General features: G+C 34.2%; 1 protein-coding gene and 1 pseudogene across 10 annotated transcripts; both read left to right on the top strand.

Annotated features, from left to right (window-relative positions):
• Positions 1–707: 707 nt before the first annotated feature.
• On the top strand, positions 708–10325 carry LOC142617652 (putative disease resistance protein RGA1). 10 transcript variants are annotated; one of them, XM_075790605.1, is made up of 16 exons: positions 708–4375; positions 4687–4795; positions 5057–5145; positions 5329–5632; positions 6034–6122; positions 6238–6294; positions 6397–6556; positions 6974–7050; positions 7227–7634; positions 7756–7852; positions 7939–8076; positions 8161–8257; positions 8362–8547; positions 8875–8992; positions 9129–9196; positions 9814–10325. In XM_075790605.1, exon 1 carries the CDS (start codon positions 796–798, stop codon positions 4306–4308), a length of 3513 nt encoding a protein of 1170 aa, XP_075646720.1. In that variant the 5' UTR covers positions 708–795; the 3' UTR covers positions 4309–4375; positions 4687–4795; positions 5057–5145; positions 5329–5632; positions 6034–6122; positions 6238–6294; positions 6397–6556; positions 6974–7050; positions 7227–7634; positions 7756–7852; positions 7939–8076; positions 8161–8257; positions 8362–8547; positions 8875–8992; positions 9129–9196; positions 9814–10325. The 10 variants fall into 10 exon arrangements, with proteins under 10 accessions (XP_075646720.1, XP_075646719.1, XP_075646715.1 ...); XM_075790604.1 differs by having other exon boundaries at positions 6914–7050; positions 7756–7833; positions 7961–8076; XM_075790600.1 differs by having other exon boundaries at positions 6914–7050; positions 7756–7833.
• Positions 8479–19249, top strand: LOC142617014 (stromal 70 kDa heat shock-related protein, chloroplastic-like; annotated as a pseudogene).
• The last annotated feature ends 322 nt before the right edge of the window (positions 19250–19571 follow it).

The raw sequence follows: 19571 nt of genomic DNA, 5'->3' as shown, positions 1-19571 counted from the left end.
CGCCGATCTCCAACGCTGCACCCACGCCGAATCCAACCCAACTCCGGTGGCATGCTTTGAACGAGAGAGGGAGAGATGTGAGAACCCACCACGAGGAACCACAAAGACGCCAAAACTGGGTTACAAACCCACCACGCCACCGACTCCACACGCCCACTCGCCGATCTCCACACGCTGATCAGCAACCCCAAGCCGCCATCAGAAACCCACGCCACCGATTAGACAACCCACGCCGTCGATTAGCACACAACTCGCCGATCTCGCCAAAAAAATTACCATTAAAAACGCCATAACCGCCGGGAAAGAGGGACTGATCTCGCCGATCTCCAACGCTGCACCCACGCCGTGAGTCCGTGACCACGCCGAATCCAACCCAACTCCGGTGGCATGCTTTGAACGAGAGAGGGAGAGATGTGAGAGAGGGAGTGCGAACTGACGAGGATGAAAGATAGGGAGAATCAGACTCGTTTTCTGCGTTGGGTTTGTTTTGAAGGAACTCGAGTCTTAGAGACTCGATTTCCACGTGGATTTTTTCCTCCACATCACCAACGCATCTCATGGAAATCGAGTCTTTAGAACTCGATTTGCTACAGTAAAATCGAGTCCATCGGACTCGATTTGTTAGAAACCAAATTTGTTTCAAACCTTTGCTTACTAATGATATTGTTTGAGTTTTGTAGTTATTTAAAAAATTTTGCCTTACTTTCACTCACACTTCAGCACTTCAAGCCAATCCTGTCTTAGCTTTCCTCTCTCTCTCTCTCTCTCAGCATTCCTTTTAGCCACTAAGAAGAAATGGCCGAAGCAATCCTCTTTGGTCTTGCACAGAAAATGATTGAAAATTTGGGCTCTCAGACTTTCCAAGAGATTGGATCACTATGGGCTGTCAAAGGTGAGCTTGAAAAAATCAAGAACACTGTGTCCGCAATTAAAGCTGTACTTCTGGATGCAGCGGAGAAACAGAGTCATGACCATCAAGTCAAGGACTGGCTCCAAAAGCTCAACGATGCAGTTTATGATGCAGATGACTTGTTAAGTGAGTTTTCCACTGAAGCTATGCGGCGAAGAGCGGTGAGTGGGAGTAAAGTCAAAAAAGAGGTACGCACTTTCTTTTCAAGTTCAAACCAACTAGCTTTTCGTGGTAAGATGAGTAGTAAAATAAAGGCAATGAGGCAAAAACTAAATGCGATAGCAGAAGATAGGAAAAACTTTCGCTTGGAAGAATACCATGCAGAGACAAATGTTGTGAGTAGGAAGAGGGAACCAACTCACTCGTTTGTACGTGAAGAAGAAGTTATTGGTAGGGAAGATGATAGAAAGGCTATCATAGAGCTATTATTGGACTCTAATGTAGAAGAGAATATTTCGGTCATTCCCATTGTGGGGATAGGGGGACTAGGGAAGACTACACTTGCTCAATATGTGTACAATAATGAGAAAGTTAAAAATTATTTTGAGTTAAAAATGTGGGTATGTGTGTCTGATATCTTTGAGTTGAAAATAATTATTGAAAAGATAATAGCATCTGTTACAGGCAATGCACCTATAAATCTGGAAATGGATCAATTACAAAGTCAAATTCGTGAAAAAATTGATCGAAAAAAATACTTACTTGTATTGGATGACATATGGAATGAAGATCGTGGAAAATGGCTTAACTTGATTAATATTTTAATGGGTGGTTCAAAAGGAAGTAAGATTATAATAACCACTCGTAGTAGATTTGTTGCAAAGATTACACACACAGTTTCACCATATATTCTCAAAGGTCTCTCTGAAGAACGGTCATGGTTTTTATTTGAGCAAGTGGCATTTAGTAAAGGGCAAGTGACCAATAATCCTACATTAGTTACAATTGGAAGGGAGATTGCAAAAATATGTCAAGGGGTACCCCTTGCCATAATGTCCATAGGACATGTGTTATATTGTAAGGAAACAGAATCTGAATGGGTACTCGTGAAGAATAATTTACTAGCAAATGTAATTGAAGGAAATGAGATTTTTCCAATTTTAAACTTGAGTTATGATAATCTCCCATCACATTTAAAGAGTTGTTTTGCTTATTGCTCTTTGTTTCCCAAAGATTATGAGATGGATAAGGAAACAGTGATACAATTATGGATAGCACAAGGATTTGTCCAATCATCAGACAAAAATCAACAATTAGAGGATGTTGGTGATGAGTATTTCAAGGATTTACTTTGGAGGTCCTTCTTTGAAGAAGTAAAGACTTACAATGGCTTAAGATACAAGATGCATGATTTAATTCATGATCTTGCAAAAGCTGTTGCAGGCGAGGAGTGCAAGCTTGTTAGTTTTGATGGCAAAAATATTAATGAAAAAAATTGTCATGTATCATGTCCATTTCACATTGGCTCATCTTTTATTGAATCTTTAAGGTTTTTGGTTAAAGCAGTCAAGGTATGTTCATTTCTTCTGACATTTAGTAAGAAGGAATCCGGTGCCTTGGAGGAGTCAACGTTGAATACAATTATTTTGAGTTTCAAGAGCTTGCGTGCATTAGATTTACATGCATTGGAGATTACATCAATACCAAATTCTATAGGGAAGTTAATACATCTAAAGTATCTTGATGTTTCTTTTAATGAGAATATTGAAACTCTCCCTGACTCAATTACTACATTGTTGAATTTGCAAGTACTAAAACTTAACGATTGTAAAGGTCTTAAAGAATTACCCAAAAAGCTTAGAGAATTGGTTAGCCTCAAACATCTTTATAATCATGGTTGTGATAATTTAAGTCATATGCCTTGTGGATTAGGGCAAATGACTTCACTTCAAACATTACAATTATTCATTGTGAACACCTCCTCTCACACTGGTGGATTAGGCGAATTGAAGGAGCTAAACAACCTGCGAGGAACATTAGAGATCTCACATTTAGAACGGTTGAAAGAAGCTAACTCAGAATCTATTGTTGTGAATTTAAGGGAGAAACGACATCTTGAAAAATTGATATTGAAATGGTATTATCAAGATCAAGTAGATAATAATGATGATTTGAAGTTATTAGAAGACCCTCAACCACACGAAAATCTCAAATATTTGGAAGTGGATCAGTACAAGGGTGTGAAATTTTCAAGTTGGGTCTCTTCTCTCACAAATCTTGTTGATTTAAGGATAGGGAATTGTGAGAGATGCCGATATCTGCCACCATTGTCTCATCTCCTCTTTTTAAAATCTCTAAGGCTTGATAGGATGAATGATTTGGAGTACATATCCGATAATGATATGAGTAAAGAGGTGTCTGCTTCATCCACAGCATTATCAACACCGTTCTTCCTATCTCTAAAGTCACTCGAAATAGAGGCATGTCCTAATTTGAAGGGATGGTGGGGGAGAACAGGGAGGGATTTAGTTGCAACAACATCTGCGTCAACACCAGATCATCCACAAGATCAGTCTTACAACTCACTGCCTTTATTTCCTCTTCTTTCTAATTTGCGGATTAGAAATTGCCCTAAAATGACTTCCATGCCCCTGTTTCCCAATCTCGAAGAATCTCTGCGGTTAGAGAATGTCAGTTTGAAGCCTTTGCAAGAGACAATGTCAATGAGTTTTTTAGTTCCCTCTTCCTCCTCTTCATTATCCTCTTCTTCTCCTCTCTCCAAATTAAATAAAATGACTTTGGGTTCTGTAGAAGATATAGAGTCTCTTTCGGCTGAGTGGGCACTATATTCTCTCAAGCAACTACGATTTTGGAATTGCCCTAGACTAACATCTATGTCTGGAGCGGTGCGTAATCTCACCTCCCTCTGTTCGCTATCAATTGGCTATTGTGAGGAGTTTGATCCATTAAGAGACATGCATGATGATGGCATGGAATGGCGATGCCTCAATTGTCTCCGTGATTTATCTTTCAGTAACATTCCGAAACTGAAGTCTCTACCTGTGGGTCTTCAATGTATTTCCACCCTAAAAGAGCTCCGCATTTCAAACTGTCCAAATTTAATGACTTTGCCGGCGCTCACCTCACTTGAATTTCTTGAGATTCAAAGATGTGAGCCTAATCTGACATCACTTCTTGAGATTAGTTGTCTCGCTTCTTTACGGTGGCTGTGGATTGAAGACTTTCCCAATTTGATTACTTTCCCCGAATCAATTAAGAATCCAATCTCACTTGAAACGCTTTCCATTTGGAGATGTCCCAATCTCACAACACTACCTGATGATGGTTTTCTCAAGTCTTTACAAAAACTGGAAATTAAGAAATGTCGTCAGTTATCTGAAAAATACAAAAATAAAATCGATAAGGATTTCCCTAATTTTAAAGTCGATTGGAGATAGTGTTGAGACCACAGCAGCAAACGGCTCTACATCGTCATCTGCAACGGCCACTCCCCTCTTTCACTTGGTACGCATTCTATGCTTTCAAAAGAAACTTAGCTTTTACAATTATATTCTCTATGCTTTTAATTAGAATCTGTCACTTTTTTGAATTCTATTCTTTATAGAAACAATATTATATATATTCAGCCCCGGTATATTTGAATTGGTATTTTGTTTAGGTTTTCTGGTAATAAAAAATCAGAGGGTTTCTCGTTAAATTTTATTGATCTCTGAGCAACCAAACTGTGCATTGCTACGGATTTCTACTTTAAAGCATTATTATCATAACTATTATTATTATTGTTTTAAAGTACATGCTTTGTGATCTGTTAACAGCTTCATGGAGATAATTATCTGAAGAATTTGAACAAGTTTCTGGGGCAATATGGTCATGGGATAAATCACTTGGATAGTTTCAAGATTTGGGAAGTTGATACAGCTAAAGGTATTCAGTTAGACTCATTTATAATCTAATGATTATTGAATTTTTTGGAATAGCATTGGGATTTCCAATTTGTGCTTATCAAAGCAATGGTGCTTGAGTTAATCAGTTTGCTTTCAAATCATTAAAAAAATGTCTTAACAATTGGAAAAAATGAACAGGGGTGGGTTGGCCTTACACTGCTCAAAATTAACAATCTTATACTGTTTTAGTAACTCCAATTGTAATGTTTTTGACTCTTCTCACTTTTGAAATTGGATGTAGAATGAATTGGAAACACAGAATTTAAGGAGGTGTATGTATCTGGGCATATTGAGAAACATATGAAAAAGTGCAACAAGTCAACAACTACGGTGATTATCTTGTTTTGGGTTCATTCTTTTTTCCCTCACGTAAAATGTTCATTCTAGATATGATTCTCATATTAAGAGGGGACCCAAGAGGGAAGATGCATAAATCCACATTTGTTTGTTCATTCTATTGTTTTCTATCTTTATATAAATTATAAAATGACACTTTTCTGTTGCGTTCTTTAGGCAAAGTACACTCTGGAAGGCAGTAGTCAGTTTCAAGCCCTTAACTTCTTCAAAAGAACTACACTCTCTTAAAGCATTTGGGAACCCCAAATTCTTTCTTTGGAGCTGTTTTGTTTCCTGACCCCCTGCCCTGGCATAGCGCTTCACTTCCGGTTCTTTGGAACAACCAATTTACTTCCACTTTTGTCATATATTCTATACATCACACTATATAGAGAGAAGTCTGGCATTTGTTGATATTTTGATAACATTCTGGTGAATGATCATTTTTGACCAGCCTCTAGGGAAGCGGCTTTACATTCAGGTATTTATCATTTTGTTTTCTTCAACTCTTTATTATTACTACCTATTTATATCAACAAACAAAAATATCCAGATGTGGATTTTTGGGTTCTTACATAATTGCTGATTTTTGTTCACTGTCTAATGATAGCTTAGTTTGGATTAAAGTATGGGTTCATATTTTGAGTTTAGATATATAGAAATGCTGGGATGAATTTAATTTATGCACAAGATTTGGATACAAAGTTAGAATGAATAAAAATATAAAGTTATGCACAGCTTGTCATTTGAAAGAGGAGAAGAATATGAATTGAATTCTCACATTGAAATAGCGTTCTATTTCTGTAAACCGAACCAACATAAAACATAATATTAGAAACTTTGTTATGTGTTCTTTTACTCACTTTTTCAGAATGATGCCAGGCTAAAATTGGTGGGAAATGGCCAATACTGCTCGCATCCCTAGATTTGATTGGATTTCAGAAGGATGATTTGGTCCAACAATACTATAGGTGCATATATCTCCTTTAAAATTCAATACTTTGTTTAATCAAGTATTCAACTCCCTTTTGTTTCCCTTCAATTAAAAGTGCAGTGATTTTTCCATTAATTTGATTTTGTGAGCAGAGTATTGAAAAGCTTGGAATATGACAACAAACAAGAGTTGGTTATTCCCCAAAGAGAGTCAGTATTGCAATTATGTTGCCACAAATGAGAATGGTAAATATCTTTTTGACCTTTCTTTTGTATTTTATTAACGTATGTTCTCAAATTTATATCTAGTAGTTTGGCATGGATAAAAATCACAGCATGGTGTTAACAGTAAGAGGTGTTCCTTTTCAAGGATGGCTTCATCTTGTGCGCAGCTGATACTTGGGATGTTTGATGACTTTTTACTGAAGCCTCAGGCTTTTTTGTTTATATTAAAAATTTTGAAACCAAGACAGTAATTATTTTTAACTCTTTAATTATTCTCAGTTTTTCACTTTCTACTCTGTAACCATATGAATCATAAAATGAATAATAAAAATCAAGTTGTTCTCTATAGTATAACTATAAATTTTATTTAGTTTTATTTCATTATATTGTTACCTGGGAAGGGAAGAAAAATTGTTCTTCACTTCAGCAGATGCTTCACAACACCAATATGAAGAAAAAAGAAAGAACAAAAGATATGTGGTGTCAGCTCATTTAGAGGGATTAAACTCCTATACTTTCTTATGCGCATGCATCTCCTTTCTAACTTTCCTTTGAATTTATCAAATACCAATTTGACTCTCTTCATCCTTCCTTTTTGTTTTAGGTTTAGTGAGTCTATCAGTTATTGGATTCTGATAAACAGGAACTTTGAATTTGGAAACAGGCAAGAGTTTAATAGTTCGTGTGTCTTCTAACCATATGGAAAATGGAAATTCACTGCAACTACAAAAAGATATACTGGTACACATCTAACGCCTATCTTTATATATCTTACATTATGGATTAGGTTAAATGGTTCATTTTTTTTGAATTTTCAGAAATTTGAGTGCAAAATGGTAGTAGTAGTGGTATTAATTTCTTCACTTCTATTTTTTTTTTTTTTTTTCTAATTTAATTCACAAACTAATTTCTGATAGGTTGGAGAGGACGAAGACTGTAGCTTGGTGTTAGCAACGATATTACTTCCTAGCTTCAGTTAGAGCTTAATTTCAGGATGACTGGTTCTTGGACTTTTCAACCTCCCTCTGTGAAACATAAGATTATTGAATATGTTCATCTTAATGTAGTTGTTTCAATAACAAAGCAGGCTTATTGTCTCTTTTCTTCTTCTTCTTCTTCTTTTTTTTTTTTTTTTTTTTTAATGTTTTTGAAATTGTAACTCATTAATGCATCCAATTGAACTTCGTTACAAGAACTATCATGAGAAATATTTTATAGGGATTAAGCATCTAGCAAATGACGATTATCTGAAGAATTTGAATCTTCTGTGGAAATATGATGATGGGATGTATCGCTTGGATACTTTCAGAATTTGAGAAGCCAATGTAAGTAAGTCAGTTAGCTTGTCTATAATTAAATGTTACATTTGATTATAGTCAAATTTGAAAAATCCTGAGTGGTGATCAAATGCACCTCATATTCTTCTATTACGTTTTTTCTTCACAGTTCTTGAGGTTGGAGATGGAATATTTAAGATATGTTCTACCTTGGGTGACACTCATCCAAGAAGCAAGTTTTGACAAGGTTGGAACAAGGGAAACTGGTAGATCTTTCGTTTATATTCTTTGTTTTCTGATTTATTGTTAGTTGTTACTAAATTACACCCTTACATTCTATAAATTTTAATAGAAAATAGTTGATTGCTGAGAAGGCATAGATGGCTTTGCTGAGAAGGCATAGATCTTCTGAAAGACAAGCAAGCTCTGGTCTTACGAAGACTGCTGAGAAGGCATAGATGAAGTTGTCATCTCTAACGACTAATATTAGGTATGTGGCTATTTCTATGCCTTCTTTCTAAAGTTGATCCCTCCATTTGCCATGATCACATAGAAAAACCATTTGCTTTTCCAGTTTACCTTTCATTACAACTGCTGCGGATAGCCCAAAACACATTGACACCACACTGATGGGTCAAATTTTCAGAATTGTGTTCAGAATTGCTAGATAGGTATGCCTACTGAAAATTGTTACTCTCGTATGAAATATCAATGAACATTTTATTTTCATCACTTCAGTGGATTACAACTACAATCTACTTCTACTTTTTCCTAGGCTTTTATCACCTGTTGAAATTGCCTTGAGGGATACAAAGCTTTCCTTCAAAGATATATATGAAGTAATCTTGTTAATGGTTCAACTCGCATCCCAATCATTTATGAGCATGAGGAAATGACTGGAAAAGAGCCAAATGTGACTGTAAATCCTTATGAAGTTGTTGCTCTAGGGGCTATAGTTCAGGTTTGTCTTGTTCCTTCTTTTTTCCTCTTTATTTATGGAAGAAAACGTAAAGCTCTATATTTCTGATATTATCTACTTTAGTACTTATTAGAATTTGCACTAATTGTTGAGACGGTTGAGGCATCAATATTTATTTTAGTGACTTTCATTTCAAGGCTAGTGTTTTAGCTGGAGAAGTTAGTGACATTGTGCTCTAGGATGTCACTTATTACTTTCATTTTAGAGTTCTTTATTTCTGATATTGTACACTGTAGTACTTATTAGAACTTGCATTAATTGTTGAGATAGTTGAGGCATTAATATTTATTTTTGTGACTTTCATTTCAGGACTTGAAACTTTAGGTGGTGTGATGACAAATTATCTGAAGGAACCCAACCTTACCAATTTCCAAATCAGGGTTGTTTTCTTTTCCACTGCAGCAGATGAATATAAACGAGTATCAAGGTGAGAGAGTTTGTGAGGGACAACATATCTCTTGGAAGCTTTTGCTTAGATGGCATCTCACATGTGCCACTTGGAGCTCCTCAAATCTTGGTGAAATTTGGTATTGATGCTGATGGTATTCTTTTGGTCACTGCAGTTGACAAGGAAATTGGAAAGAAGCAGGATATTGCCATAACTGGTACTAGCACCTTGCCAAGTGAAAAGGTATGTTTTGAAAAAACTGTTGTTATGAAGAGTGTTTGGTTTCTGTTCAAATCAAAGTTTTTGGTTAATTTTGGGCTTGAATGATCCTGAAATCCAACCTAGCTTAGCCAAATGTAATTATCTAACCATCTGTGAAATAACTGAATATATGTAACAAATGCAACTATAGAAATATAAGAGATTGCATCACCAAACTCCAAGTAAATCAAGACTCATTTCTGTATTGGTGCATTTTAATAAGATATTTTATACTCCTATTACCATAGCCATTGTTGGCAGGAAATGATTTTTCTTGTTTATATGCTAATTTGTATTTTCTAAATAAAAAAATAAAATAAAAATTATTTTATTTCTTAATCTTTAATTTTGATTTTATAGCTCAAGGGCTTTTTAAAAAAAAAAAAAAAAAAAAAAATTTGTTACCCCTTTCAATGATGCTACCATGGTCTTCAAGAACCGATATCTTTCTTTTCTTTCTGAAATCTCAGCATTTCTAGCATCTATGTTTTTCGATTAATAAATCAATAAAAATAAATAGAAACTTTCACGTTTTATATTAGTAACCTAATTATGTTACTAAACCCCATGTTTGTATGTACTTAATAAAAATGTTGCAGGTGGATAGGATGGTTAATGAAGCTGAAAATTTTGCAAAGGGAAGACAAGGAAATGAGGGATGCCATAGACACAAAGAACCGTGCTAACTTAGTTTTGTACCATACTAGAAGCAACTAAAAGAACTGGGAAACAATGTTCCTAGCTAGACAAGGAGAATGTAGAGGCTAAAGTGAATTCACCCAAGCCATTAAAGATGCAATGGATCTACCCAAGCCAACTCTGGTGGATCTACCCAAGCCATTAAAGATGCAATGGCTGTCCTGAATCAAGAAATTATGTAACTGTGGTAGTTAATGTTGATATATATTAGAATTGGATTGTCTATTAGCTTTTTTCAGATTACTTCTTTGCATGGACGACAACTATTGTTTAGCCTTGAATTATGTCAGAGTTGAGAGAGAACTCTTTGATATAAAGTTATTTGGGTGTATTGGGAGTTTGGGTTTGTGAGTGGTTCTACACCACCTTTGTACTTTGCATACTTGTTAGTGAAACTTTCTCCTTGTTGCCACCCGTGGATGTAGGCCAAAGGCCGAACCACGTAAATCCTTGGTGTTTCTCTCTTGTATGTGGTTTATTTTTCTTTCGGGTTTTTTTTTTTTTTCCTTTCTTTTTTTCGCTCATAATATTTATTTGTGAGATTTTTCTAAAGACATAATATTTTTATAAATAGATCTTATGCAGGAGTGTATCCAAATACCCTTTCCAACAACAGTCAATCTATGGTCAGCCTAGCCAACTCGGTGTTGGGTTGATTATGGTATTACACTTGGGTCATTTAGATCAACTGGGAAAATAGCTAATGATGATGATATTATCAATGCAGATTTCACGGATAGCGAGCAACTCTTAGAACTTCAATTCTAACCACGCTACTTGTGTACTTGTATTTCTATGTTAGTTTGTGATTTTGCAAAGTATGATGAGTACATTTTCAAATGTGAATTAGAGATGGGGTAGTTGTTAATGGCATAAAACTTGGCAGAAGGTTTAGTCTTCCATTGCTAGTTTTTTTTTTTTTTTTTTTTTCGCTGAATAATACGAATTTATTAAGAGGAAGACCTAGGGACTAACCCATCTACCTTCTCCACCGGTAAAAGAAAGGTAGGATTAGAGGAGATGGGAATGGCACTGGTACAAAGCAGAACATGATAATTACCCAACAAGTGGACTAGTTAGAAATTTCTTTGTAATGAAAAGATTCGTTGCAAGTATTTGTTTAAGAACTTTTATTTGTAATCCTTCGTTCGGTGTAATTGAGGATGAAAACAAAAGTTTGTTGATCAACTTCACTGTACACGTTTACAAATTTTGGTCAAATGATCCGTTGAGCTAATATAAGAAAAAGTTTACGAGTTTTGACCAAACTTAACATTATGCGTGAAAATAAATAATTATTTTATATTGTAATATAATGTATAATTTTTTTTAAAATTTTTTTGAAGATAATTTGTTCTTCCTTAAAATTAAAAAATTTCTATTCGGTCTAATTAGGTTTACTTCAGTCTACTCAGTCAATTTCAGTCCCCCTTCAGTCAATTTTAGACTAATTGGGTTTTAACTTGACCCTTTTTGTAGGTTTTCTTTTCAAGTTTAGCTCCAAAAAAAAATTCCTTTATTTTTGGATTGAAAAGTATGAAATTTATTATATTTGGGCTAAAATCTTTAGTTTTGAGTTTAAAAAAAAAAAAAAACTAAAATAGACATTAGAAATTAGAAATATGAACCTAAAAATGCAATAAAAATGATAAAATATTCAAACATTTAATTCGGTCCATATTGGTTCTATTTGGTCCATTCTGTCTTTTTCGGTCCAATTTGGTCCCATTCAGTCCTATTTAGTCCATTCTGTGCACTAAAATTCTAATCGGTCGAATTCAGCCGATTCGGTCTTATTCAGTCCACTTCGGTCAATTCGATCCATCTGATCCACATTGGCTCTATTCAGTCCACATTAGTCCGATTTTTTCTACGTCTGTCTACTGAGGTCCACTCAGTCGACAATGGCTCTTTTCGGTCCACATTAGTCCTATTCGGTCCATAATGTCTACTTTGATCTACTTCAGTCTTATTCGGTCCATTTAGTCCACTTTTGTTCGGTTCGGTCCATTTTGTCCATTTTTTTTTCGATTTGGTCCATTTTGTCGACTGGTTGAATTCGATCCATTCTATCCACCTCGGTCCTATTCGGTCTAATTTGATCCCTTTCGGTCCATTTTGTCCACCTATGTCCTATTCCGTCCATTCATTCTAATTCGGTCCACCTTGTTCCTCTCGTTGATGTAACACAAATTATATTTACTGTCACATTAAATTACTTTGATTTTGTTCATAAATTAGTAGTTCTATAACTTTTTTTTTGCAATGACTTTTGGGCATTCAAATTTTGCCATTGGCCTATTACAGTGTAGTGATACCTTGCATGGGCCTAAAGGCTGGAATAGCCCTCCAATAAATGATAAAAAAACAAAATAAAAAAATTATAAATTTATAATAATTCATGAATTTGACACTTTTATTTGCAACATATAAATATCCTGGTATTCACCCTAGTCCCTGTGGTTTATCAGATCTTAAACTACACAGTTCATGGTAGCTAGAATTTTTTATTTGTTGTAAACTTTCTTTTACTGCCTTTGCAGAACTATATATTATCCAACGATTTGTTGTAACAATAAACACTGATTTGGTGTTTGATTGGGTTGGATCATTGGGTGTCAGTGCCTCATCTTATCATTTTCTTTGACATATTGAACCAAAGATGCATATCTAACGTTGGTTTAAATAGGCTTATTTGTTGCATTTTTTATTTGTTAAATTGGGTTTGGATTTAGGTCCAATGTTTCAATGTATTGGATTCAACACAAATAAAAACAATTTTTATTTATTGAATTTAAATAAAATTATATGTTTAATTTAAAAGAAAAAGAGACAAAGTATAAATAATTTAATGATATGGAGGATGTTGCTAAATTTAAATGTTGAATAAAATAGAATGAGAAGAAAAAATGGTAAAAATGAAATGTATAGCGATAAACACCAAATTATTTTAGTTATGCTATGTAATAAAATAACATTCTTTTATATACTATTTTTATAATGCAAAAAGATAATATTTGACAATCAATGAAATAAAAAAGATAACAACATAAAACTCAGAACTAAATTGTATCAACTCAAAGGAGAATTCTAAAGAATACAAAAGTTCATCAACCTAAAGTAGAGATGCAAGAAAGAAAAAAAACCAAAAACAGAAGGAAAAAATATATATATGTATATATATATATATATATATATATATATATATATATAGAGAGAGAGAGAGAGAGAGAGAGAACCTTTTGTGTGTTAAAAAAACAGAAAATTATGCATGGAATGAGAGAGGGAATGTCAAATTTATAGTTTGAGAATAAGAATAAGAAAAGTAAAAAATAAGAATAAGATCAAATTATGAAAGAAACTACAAACTGAGAGCATTGTGATGGCACAAACAAAGCGTCCTACCCAGTTACCCGTGCCCCAACCCGGTTCTTAAGCAAGTGGATACGGGTCCAGAAATAAAATAGGAAAAACGTGTGCTCCAGGTTGCATTTTGGACCTTTGTCCAACACACTAACCACTGAACTAGTTGGCTTCCTTGTGTCCTACTTGAAATTTATATTTTATTTATTTTAATTTTACAAGATTAATAGTTTTGGATTTAATTTTATCACTATTTACTTAATAGTATTTTCTTTTTCTTTTTTGTTCAAGAATTATTCTTTCACATCAATAAATATGAATTTGAAAATTGTAAATTTATGTTAAAAATGATTTTATTTTAAATGAAAATGCATTTTTTATTTGAAAGAATAATAAATACAATTCTTTAAAGCTTGTTTATATTTATTATTTTCTATTCACTTTTATAAAAATAATGAAAATACATTTGAAAGTTGTTTAAATTTCTTAATATTTTTTTAAGAGTATATTTTCATATTTTTACACATTTAATACATTTATTTGTATTTTAATTAATATTAAATTAATTTTGATGTCATCACGGTTCTACATCAGTTGAACCTTGATCCGACCTTAATAACCTTGAACCTCTCCCTTCTCCCAGATTTTATGAGCTTAAGATTTCTATGTAAGGAGAAGCCTGTGAAACTAGAGGTGTCAATTCGAGTTAGCGTGTCAGGTTCGTGTCATGTCGAGGTGGGGGTATTTAACTAAATGGCTCAACCCTAATTCGACCTATTTAATAATCGTGTCATGATCCTTCAACCCTAACCCGACCTGTTAATATGGCGGGTTGACCTGACCCAAGCCATTTGACACACTTAATAAATGAGTCGTGTTGGGTTGACACGAATGTAACACAACCTATTTCAACCTACACAATATTTAATGTAACATCCATCAAAAAATAATATATATATATATATATATATATATTTTTTTTTTTTTTACATCCCAAAAGCAGTGCATACACTTTAAGTCCTCAACCCACATTCAAAATAAAATAGTTCAACAAAAATATAACATATATCTAGAAATAAGTTTTTAACACTCTAAAAGAAGTGCATACAATTCAACCCAAATTCAAAATGACATAGTTTAACAAAAATAACACAGTTCAACAAAATATAATATCCTTGGAACTCGTCAAATGCTAAGTATCAATATTGAAAGAATTTGAGCAAATAGTAGACTAATCTTGACTATGACTACGATTATCATCCAGAGAGAGAGAGAGAGAGAGAGAGAAATAGCCGGTTTGAGACTTTGCGTTTGAGAATTGGGCATGAGACTATAAGATAGTAAAGTGAGTAGTACATCTGAAATTAAAAAATAAAATAAAATTAGATATTTATAAGAAAGTTTATAGATCTAGGGTTTGTAGGGTTTAGAGATCTAGGGTTTGTAAAGTTTTAATTTCTAATTATATTCCTTGTAAGTTTTTGTAATTACTCGCTTTTCTTTTTAAATTTAAAATATATGTTGGATACAAAAGGTATTTGACAAATCTAGAATAAAATGAATATTATTTGTTATACGAGTTAAACATTTTGTTAAGTGGGTCATTTTGGGTTGACATAAATAAATTGGCGTGTCAAACTTGTCTATTGCCGGTAATGCGGGTTGACCTACTTATGATACGTTTCTTATCGTGTCCCTTTCGGGTCGACCCGTTTATGACCTAAACTCATTAAAACATAACCCTAACCCGCAAAAACCCGTGTCGGGTTCGTGTCGTGTTCGCGGTTGGGTCGAACATTGACACCCCTATGTGAAACCAATCATACCAGGGGGCTGTCATCTGCTGGTCACTATTGTTGTTTATGCTATATCTCAAGCATTAGAATAGAAAGAACGTTGGAGATAATTCATTATGGGTTAAAATAAAATAAAGTTTTATCTTATTAAGTTTTTTTATGAAAGGACAAAAAAAAAAATCTAAACCATATTTCAAAGATAAACTTTATTTCATTCCGAAAATAGTCTTGATTCTATTTTGATCCATAGAATATGCATTCCGTTACACACAAACAAAAAACATAAAAAAAATAGATAGTGGACATTTTAAATTTTCAAGGATGGGTATAAAACCTCTTAAAATTTAAGGGAAATAATAGAATATATATTATATTTCAAGACCGAAAAGAATAAGGATGGGTATAAAACCTCTTAAAATTTAAGGGAAGGAATAGAATATATATTATATTTCAAGACCGAAAAGAATATTTTTGCCAAAATTATATGTTAGTCAAGAGACTAAATCATCTTCATTCATATTATTTTCATGTCTAGAATTTTATACAAGTAAGAAAGACCATTCTTCTAATTTTTCAATTGAAACTCTTACCATTTTTAAGTAATTAAGTGAGGAGAGAGCCATAGAGGAAACAGCTGCCTAAGCATAACTAGCCCCTCGTCTTTCATGTATAGCAACACCACAGGAGAGTGTGTGTGATTTTGGTTTTTTTTTTTTTTAAAATATAAAATATTAAAAATTATATATAGTAACTTTTCGTTCCGGTTCGGACCGATCCAGTCTGGGACCTGGACCGAAAACCTATATGGTTGCGTTGGATTTTTATAAAAGCCTAAAAGGACCACAACTAAACAAAAACACAAACGACGCCGTAATGCAAAGCGCGTTCATCATGTGGGACCTGTAAACGACGCCGTGTGCTTAAATGAAGCTACGAAAGATGCAGGTCGCATTGCAGGGTTAGATGAAGCTTCGCTTGCTTATGGGTTTGAGAAGAAAAACAATGAGACCATTCTGGTTTTTGACCTCATAATTATGCAATTATGTTTGGTGTGTAAATTTCTGAAATGGATTTCTAGTTCCGGAACTTCTTGGCGTTAAGAGGAGATGGTTTTGACAAGGTTTGAACAAGACAAATGAATAGAGCTTTTGCTATTCTTTGTTTTCTGGTCTGTTAGTTGTTACTAAAATGACGTGTCTATATTCTATAATCTTAAAAACAGAGAATAGTTGATTGGCTTGCCCAAAACTTTAAAAGAGATGAAGGAATAGACCTTCTGAAAGACAAGCAAGCTCTACAACGTCTCACAGAGACTGCGGAGAAAGCAGAGATGGAGCTGTCATCTCTGACTCAGACCAGTATAAGGTATGTGACAATTTCTATGCTTTCTTTATATAAATGGATCTCTCTCTTTGGCATGATCACTGAGGAAAAGCTTTCTGTTTTTATAGTTTTCCTTTCATTGCCGTCACTGTGGATGGCCCAAAACACATTGACACCACCCTGACAAGGATCAAATTTGAAGAATTATGTTCAGATTTGCTAGACAGGTATGTAAGTTGAAAACTGCTACTCTGTGATTGCCCTCTATGCATTGTTCCAAAATGGAATAATTCTCATATGAAATATTAGTGTGTGTTTGATTTCCATTACTGGGGCTTGCTGCCTTTTGATTTAAAACGGTATGTTTTTGCCAATATGAATACCTATCTGCCTGCATAAGTTCAGTGGATTACAACTGAAATCTATTTTTTTCTTAGGCTACGAGGACCAGTTGAAACTGCCTTGAGAGATGCAAATCTTTCTTTCAAAGATTTAGATGAAGTAATCCTTGTTGGTGGTTCTACTCGCATCCCAGCTGTTCAGGAGCTTGTGAGGAAGATGACTGGAAAAGAGCCCAATGTGACTGTAAATCCTGATGAAGTTGTTGCTCTTGGGGCTGCAGTTCAGGTTTGTCCTTATCTTGTTGAGATAAATTACCACTTAAGTGGGTTGCTAACATGTAGGACTTTTTAATTTTTTTTTAATAGGAGGTAGAGCAGTTGAACTCTCTGACATGAAGATAAATTACTACTTGTTTTAATAGCTTAAGCTACTAGAGATGGTGAATTTAATTATTTAACCATTATTCTAACATGCTCTAAATTTTTTTCTTATTCTATTTGAAAAATAAATGACTATAACTCTCTGTTTCTGATATTATCTGCTGTAATACTTATTGATATTGCATAAATCGTTGAGGCATCAATATTTATTTTGGCCATTTTTTTTTTTCAGGATGGTGTTTTAGCTGGAGAAGTTAGCTACATTGTGCTCTTGGATGTCATTCCATTGTCTCTAGGACTCAAAACTTTGGGTGGTGTAATGACAAAGATTATCCCAGAGAACACGACTTTGCCGACTTCCAAATCAGAGGTGTTTTCCACTGCGGCAGATGGGCAGACCTGTGTAGAGATTAATATCTGTCAGGGTGAGAGAGATGGGCATCTTTTTTGTCGCCGCTACTGACAAGGGAACCGGAAAGAAGCAAGATATAACCATAACTAGTGCTAGCACCTTGCCAAGTGATGAGGTATGTTTCTAAAAACTATTATTATGAAGAGGGTTGTCACCTTTTCAAACTTGAGATAGCTAGTTGTAGTTCAAATTAGATTTGTTATTTAAATGAGTTTGAAATCAATATGTGTGGTTAATTTCTGGGTTTGAATAGCCTAAGCATAACCTATCTTAGCTGACTATAATCAATTAACTACATAAGAAATAACTGAATATACACAATAAATGCAACTACAGAACTATGAGAGATTTTGTCACCAAACACCAAGTAAATCAAGAATAATTTGTGTATTATTGCTATATGCTGCTAACATGTATTATAGTGCTAGAACCATAAAACACAATCTTGTTTGACTCCATCATCAGTAACCCATTTGACTAGTGCACTGTGCACACATTGACTGCATGTTTGGTGAATAGGAATAGACCCAAAAATGGAATACCTATTCTACAGCTAATTAGTTGTTTGATTGCATTTTCATGCCAAAAGGACCCTCATAACTATTCCTCAACCTTCATAATAGCTCAAAAGAATAAACATCACTAGATTCACTACACACCAAGTAAATCAAGATAAATTTTTGTTAGAGCTATCTGTTGGTTACATATATTATACTCCTAGAACCATAGCCATTGTTGGCAAAAAAATGATATATATTTTTTTTCTTGTTTTTATGCTAATTTGTTGATAAATGAAGCTAATTTGTTTTTCTTTTTTGATCTTTAACTTTGGGGTCTTTTTTTCTTATATTTAATTTTATTAGTTATCCCTTTCAATGATGCTACCATGTTCTCCAAATAACCTATATCTTTCTCTTCTTTCTGAATCTCAGCATTTCAAGTAGATATGCTTTTCACATATCAACCATGATAAAAGGATGTTCTACTACTTGTTATTGTTGAAGCTATTATTACCACATATAAACCTATTTTATTTATGTTCCTAAATCCCATCTTTGGATGTACAAAATAAAAAAAAAATAAAAAACTGCAGGTGGATAAGATGGTTAAAGAAGCTGAGAAGTTTGCAAAGGAAGACAAGGAAAAGAGGGATGCCATAGACACAAAGAACCAAGCAGACTCAGTATTGTACCAAACTAAAAAGCAACTTAAAGAGCTGGGAGACAAAGTTCCTGGCCCAGTCAAGGAGAAAGTAGAGGCTAAAGTGACAGAGCTCAAGGATGCAATCTCTGGTGGATCAACCCAAGCCATTAAAATGCAATGGCTGCACTAAATCAAAGTTATGCAACTAGGACAATCAATCTATAGCCAGCCTGGCCAACTGGATGCTGATCCTGCTTCTGCTACTGCACCAAGGTCATCAAGATCGACTGGGAAAACAGCTGATGGTGATGATGTGATTGAAGCAAATTTTACTGACAGCAAGTAAATCACCTAACTTGGTTATGGGCAAAATTTCAACCATGCATACTTGGTTTATTATCTATGTTAGTTTGTACAGGCTTTGTTGGCTGTGATTTTGTTAGCTATGATGTACATCATGACTCCTGCCAACCCAGTTCTTCATTGTGATCAATGTGATTTAGAGAATGGGTAGTTAGTCAAGGCATAAAACTTGGCAGGTGGTTTAGTCTCTTCAATGGCTAGTTAATATCAAGAGGATTCCTTTTTTCAATATCGCACAATGTTTGTATTTGAAAATGGGTAGTCTATGGGGCATCCTCTTGAAAGAATTAACTAAAAAAATTGGAGTTTGTACGTTTTTTTTAATTTCTACATTTGGTCAAGTAGGTGGTTGATTTGTATAATCAGTGCCACCAAGGTTTATTTATCTTTAGTTTTTCATGATGATTTTGCATCAACAGTGTATATGAAATAAGTTTTTAGCGCCATACAAGTGCATCAAACGTCTTACTTTCAAGTTTTAATGAGCAGTAGAACTACTTAAATTAGTGGTCCTTATTAGAAAGTAACTAATTATT

The sequence above is a fragment of the Castanea sativa genome, chromosome 11, assembly GCF_040712315.1.
Source record: "Castanea sativa cultivar Marrone di Chiusa Pesio chromosome 11, ASM4071231v1".
In the NCBI taxonomy this organism is placed as follows: Eukaryota; Viridiplantae; Streptophyta; class Magnoliopsida; order Fagales; family Fagaceae; genus Castanea; species Castanea sativa.
The sequence above is the reverse complement of the archived record's forward strand: the minus strand, read 5'-3'. Positions and strand labels throughout refer to the sequence as shown.

Bases quoted from the DNA above. Each gene is read 5' to 3' on its own strand.
- LOC142617652 (XM_075790608.1), top strand. From the start codon at position 796: ATGGCCGAAGCAATCCTCTTTGGTCTTGCACAGAAAATGATTGAAAAT.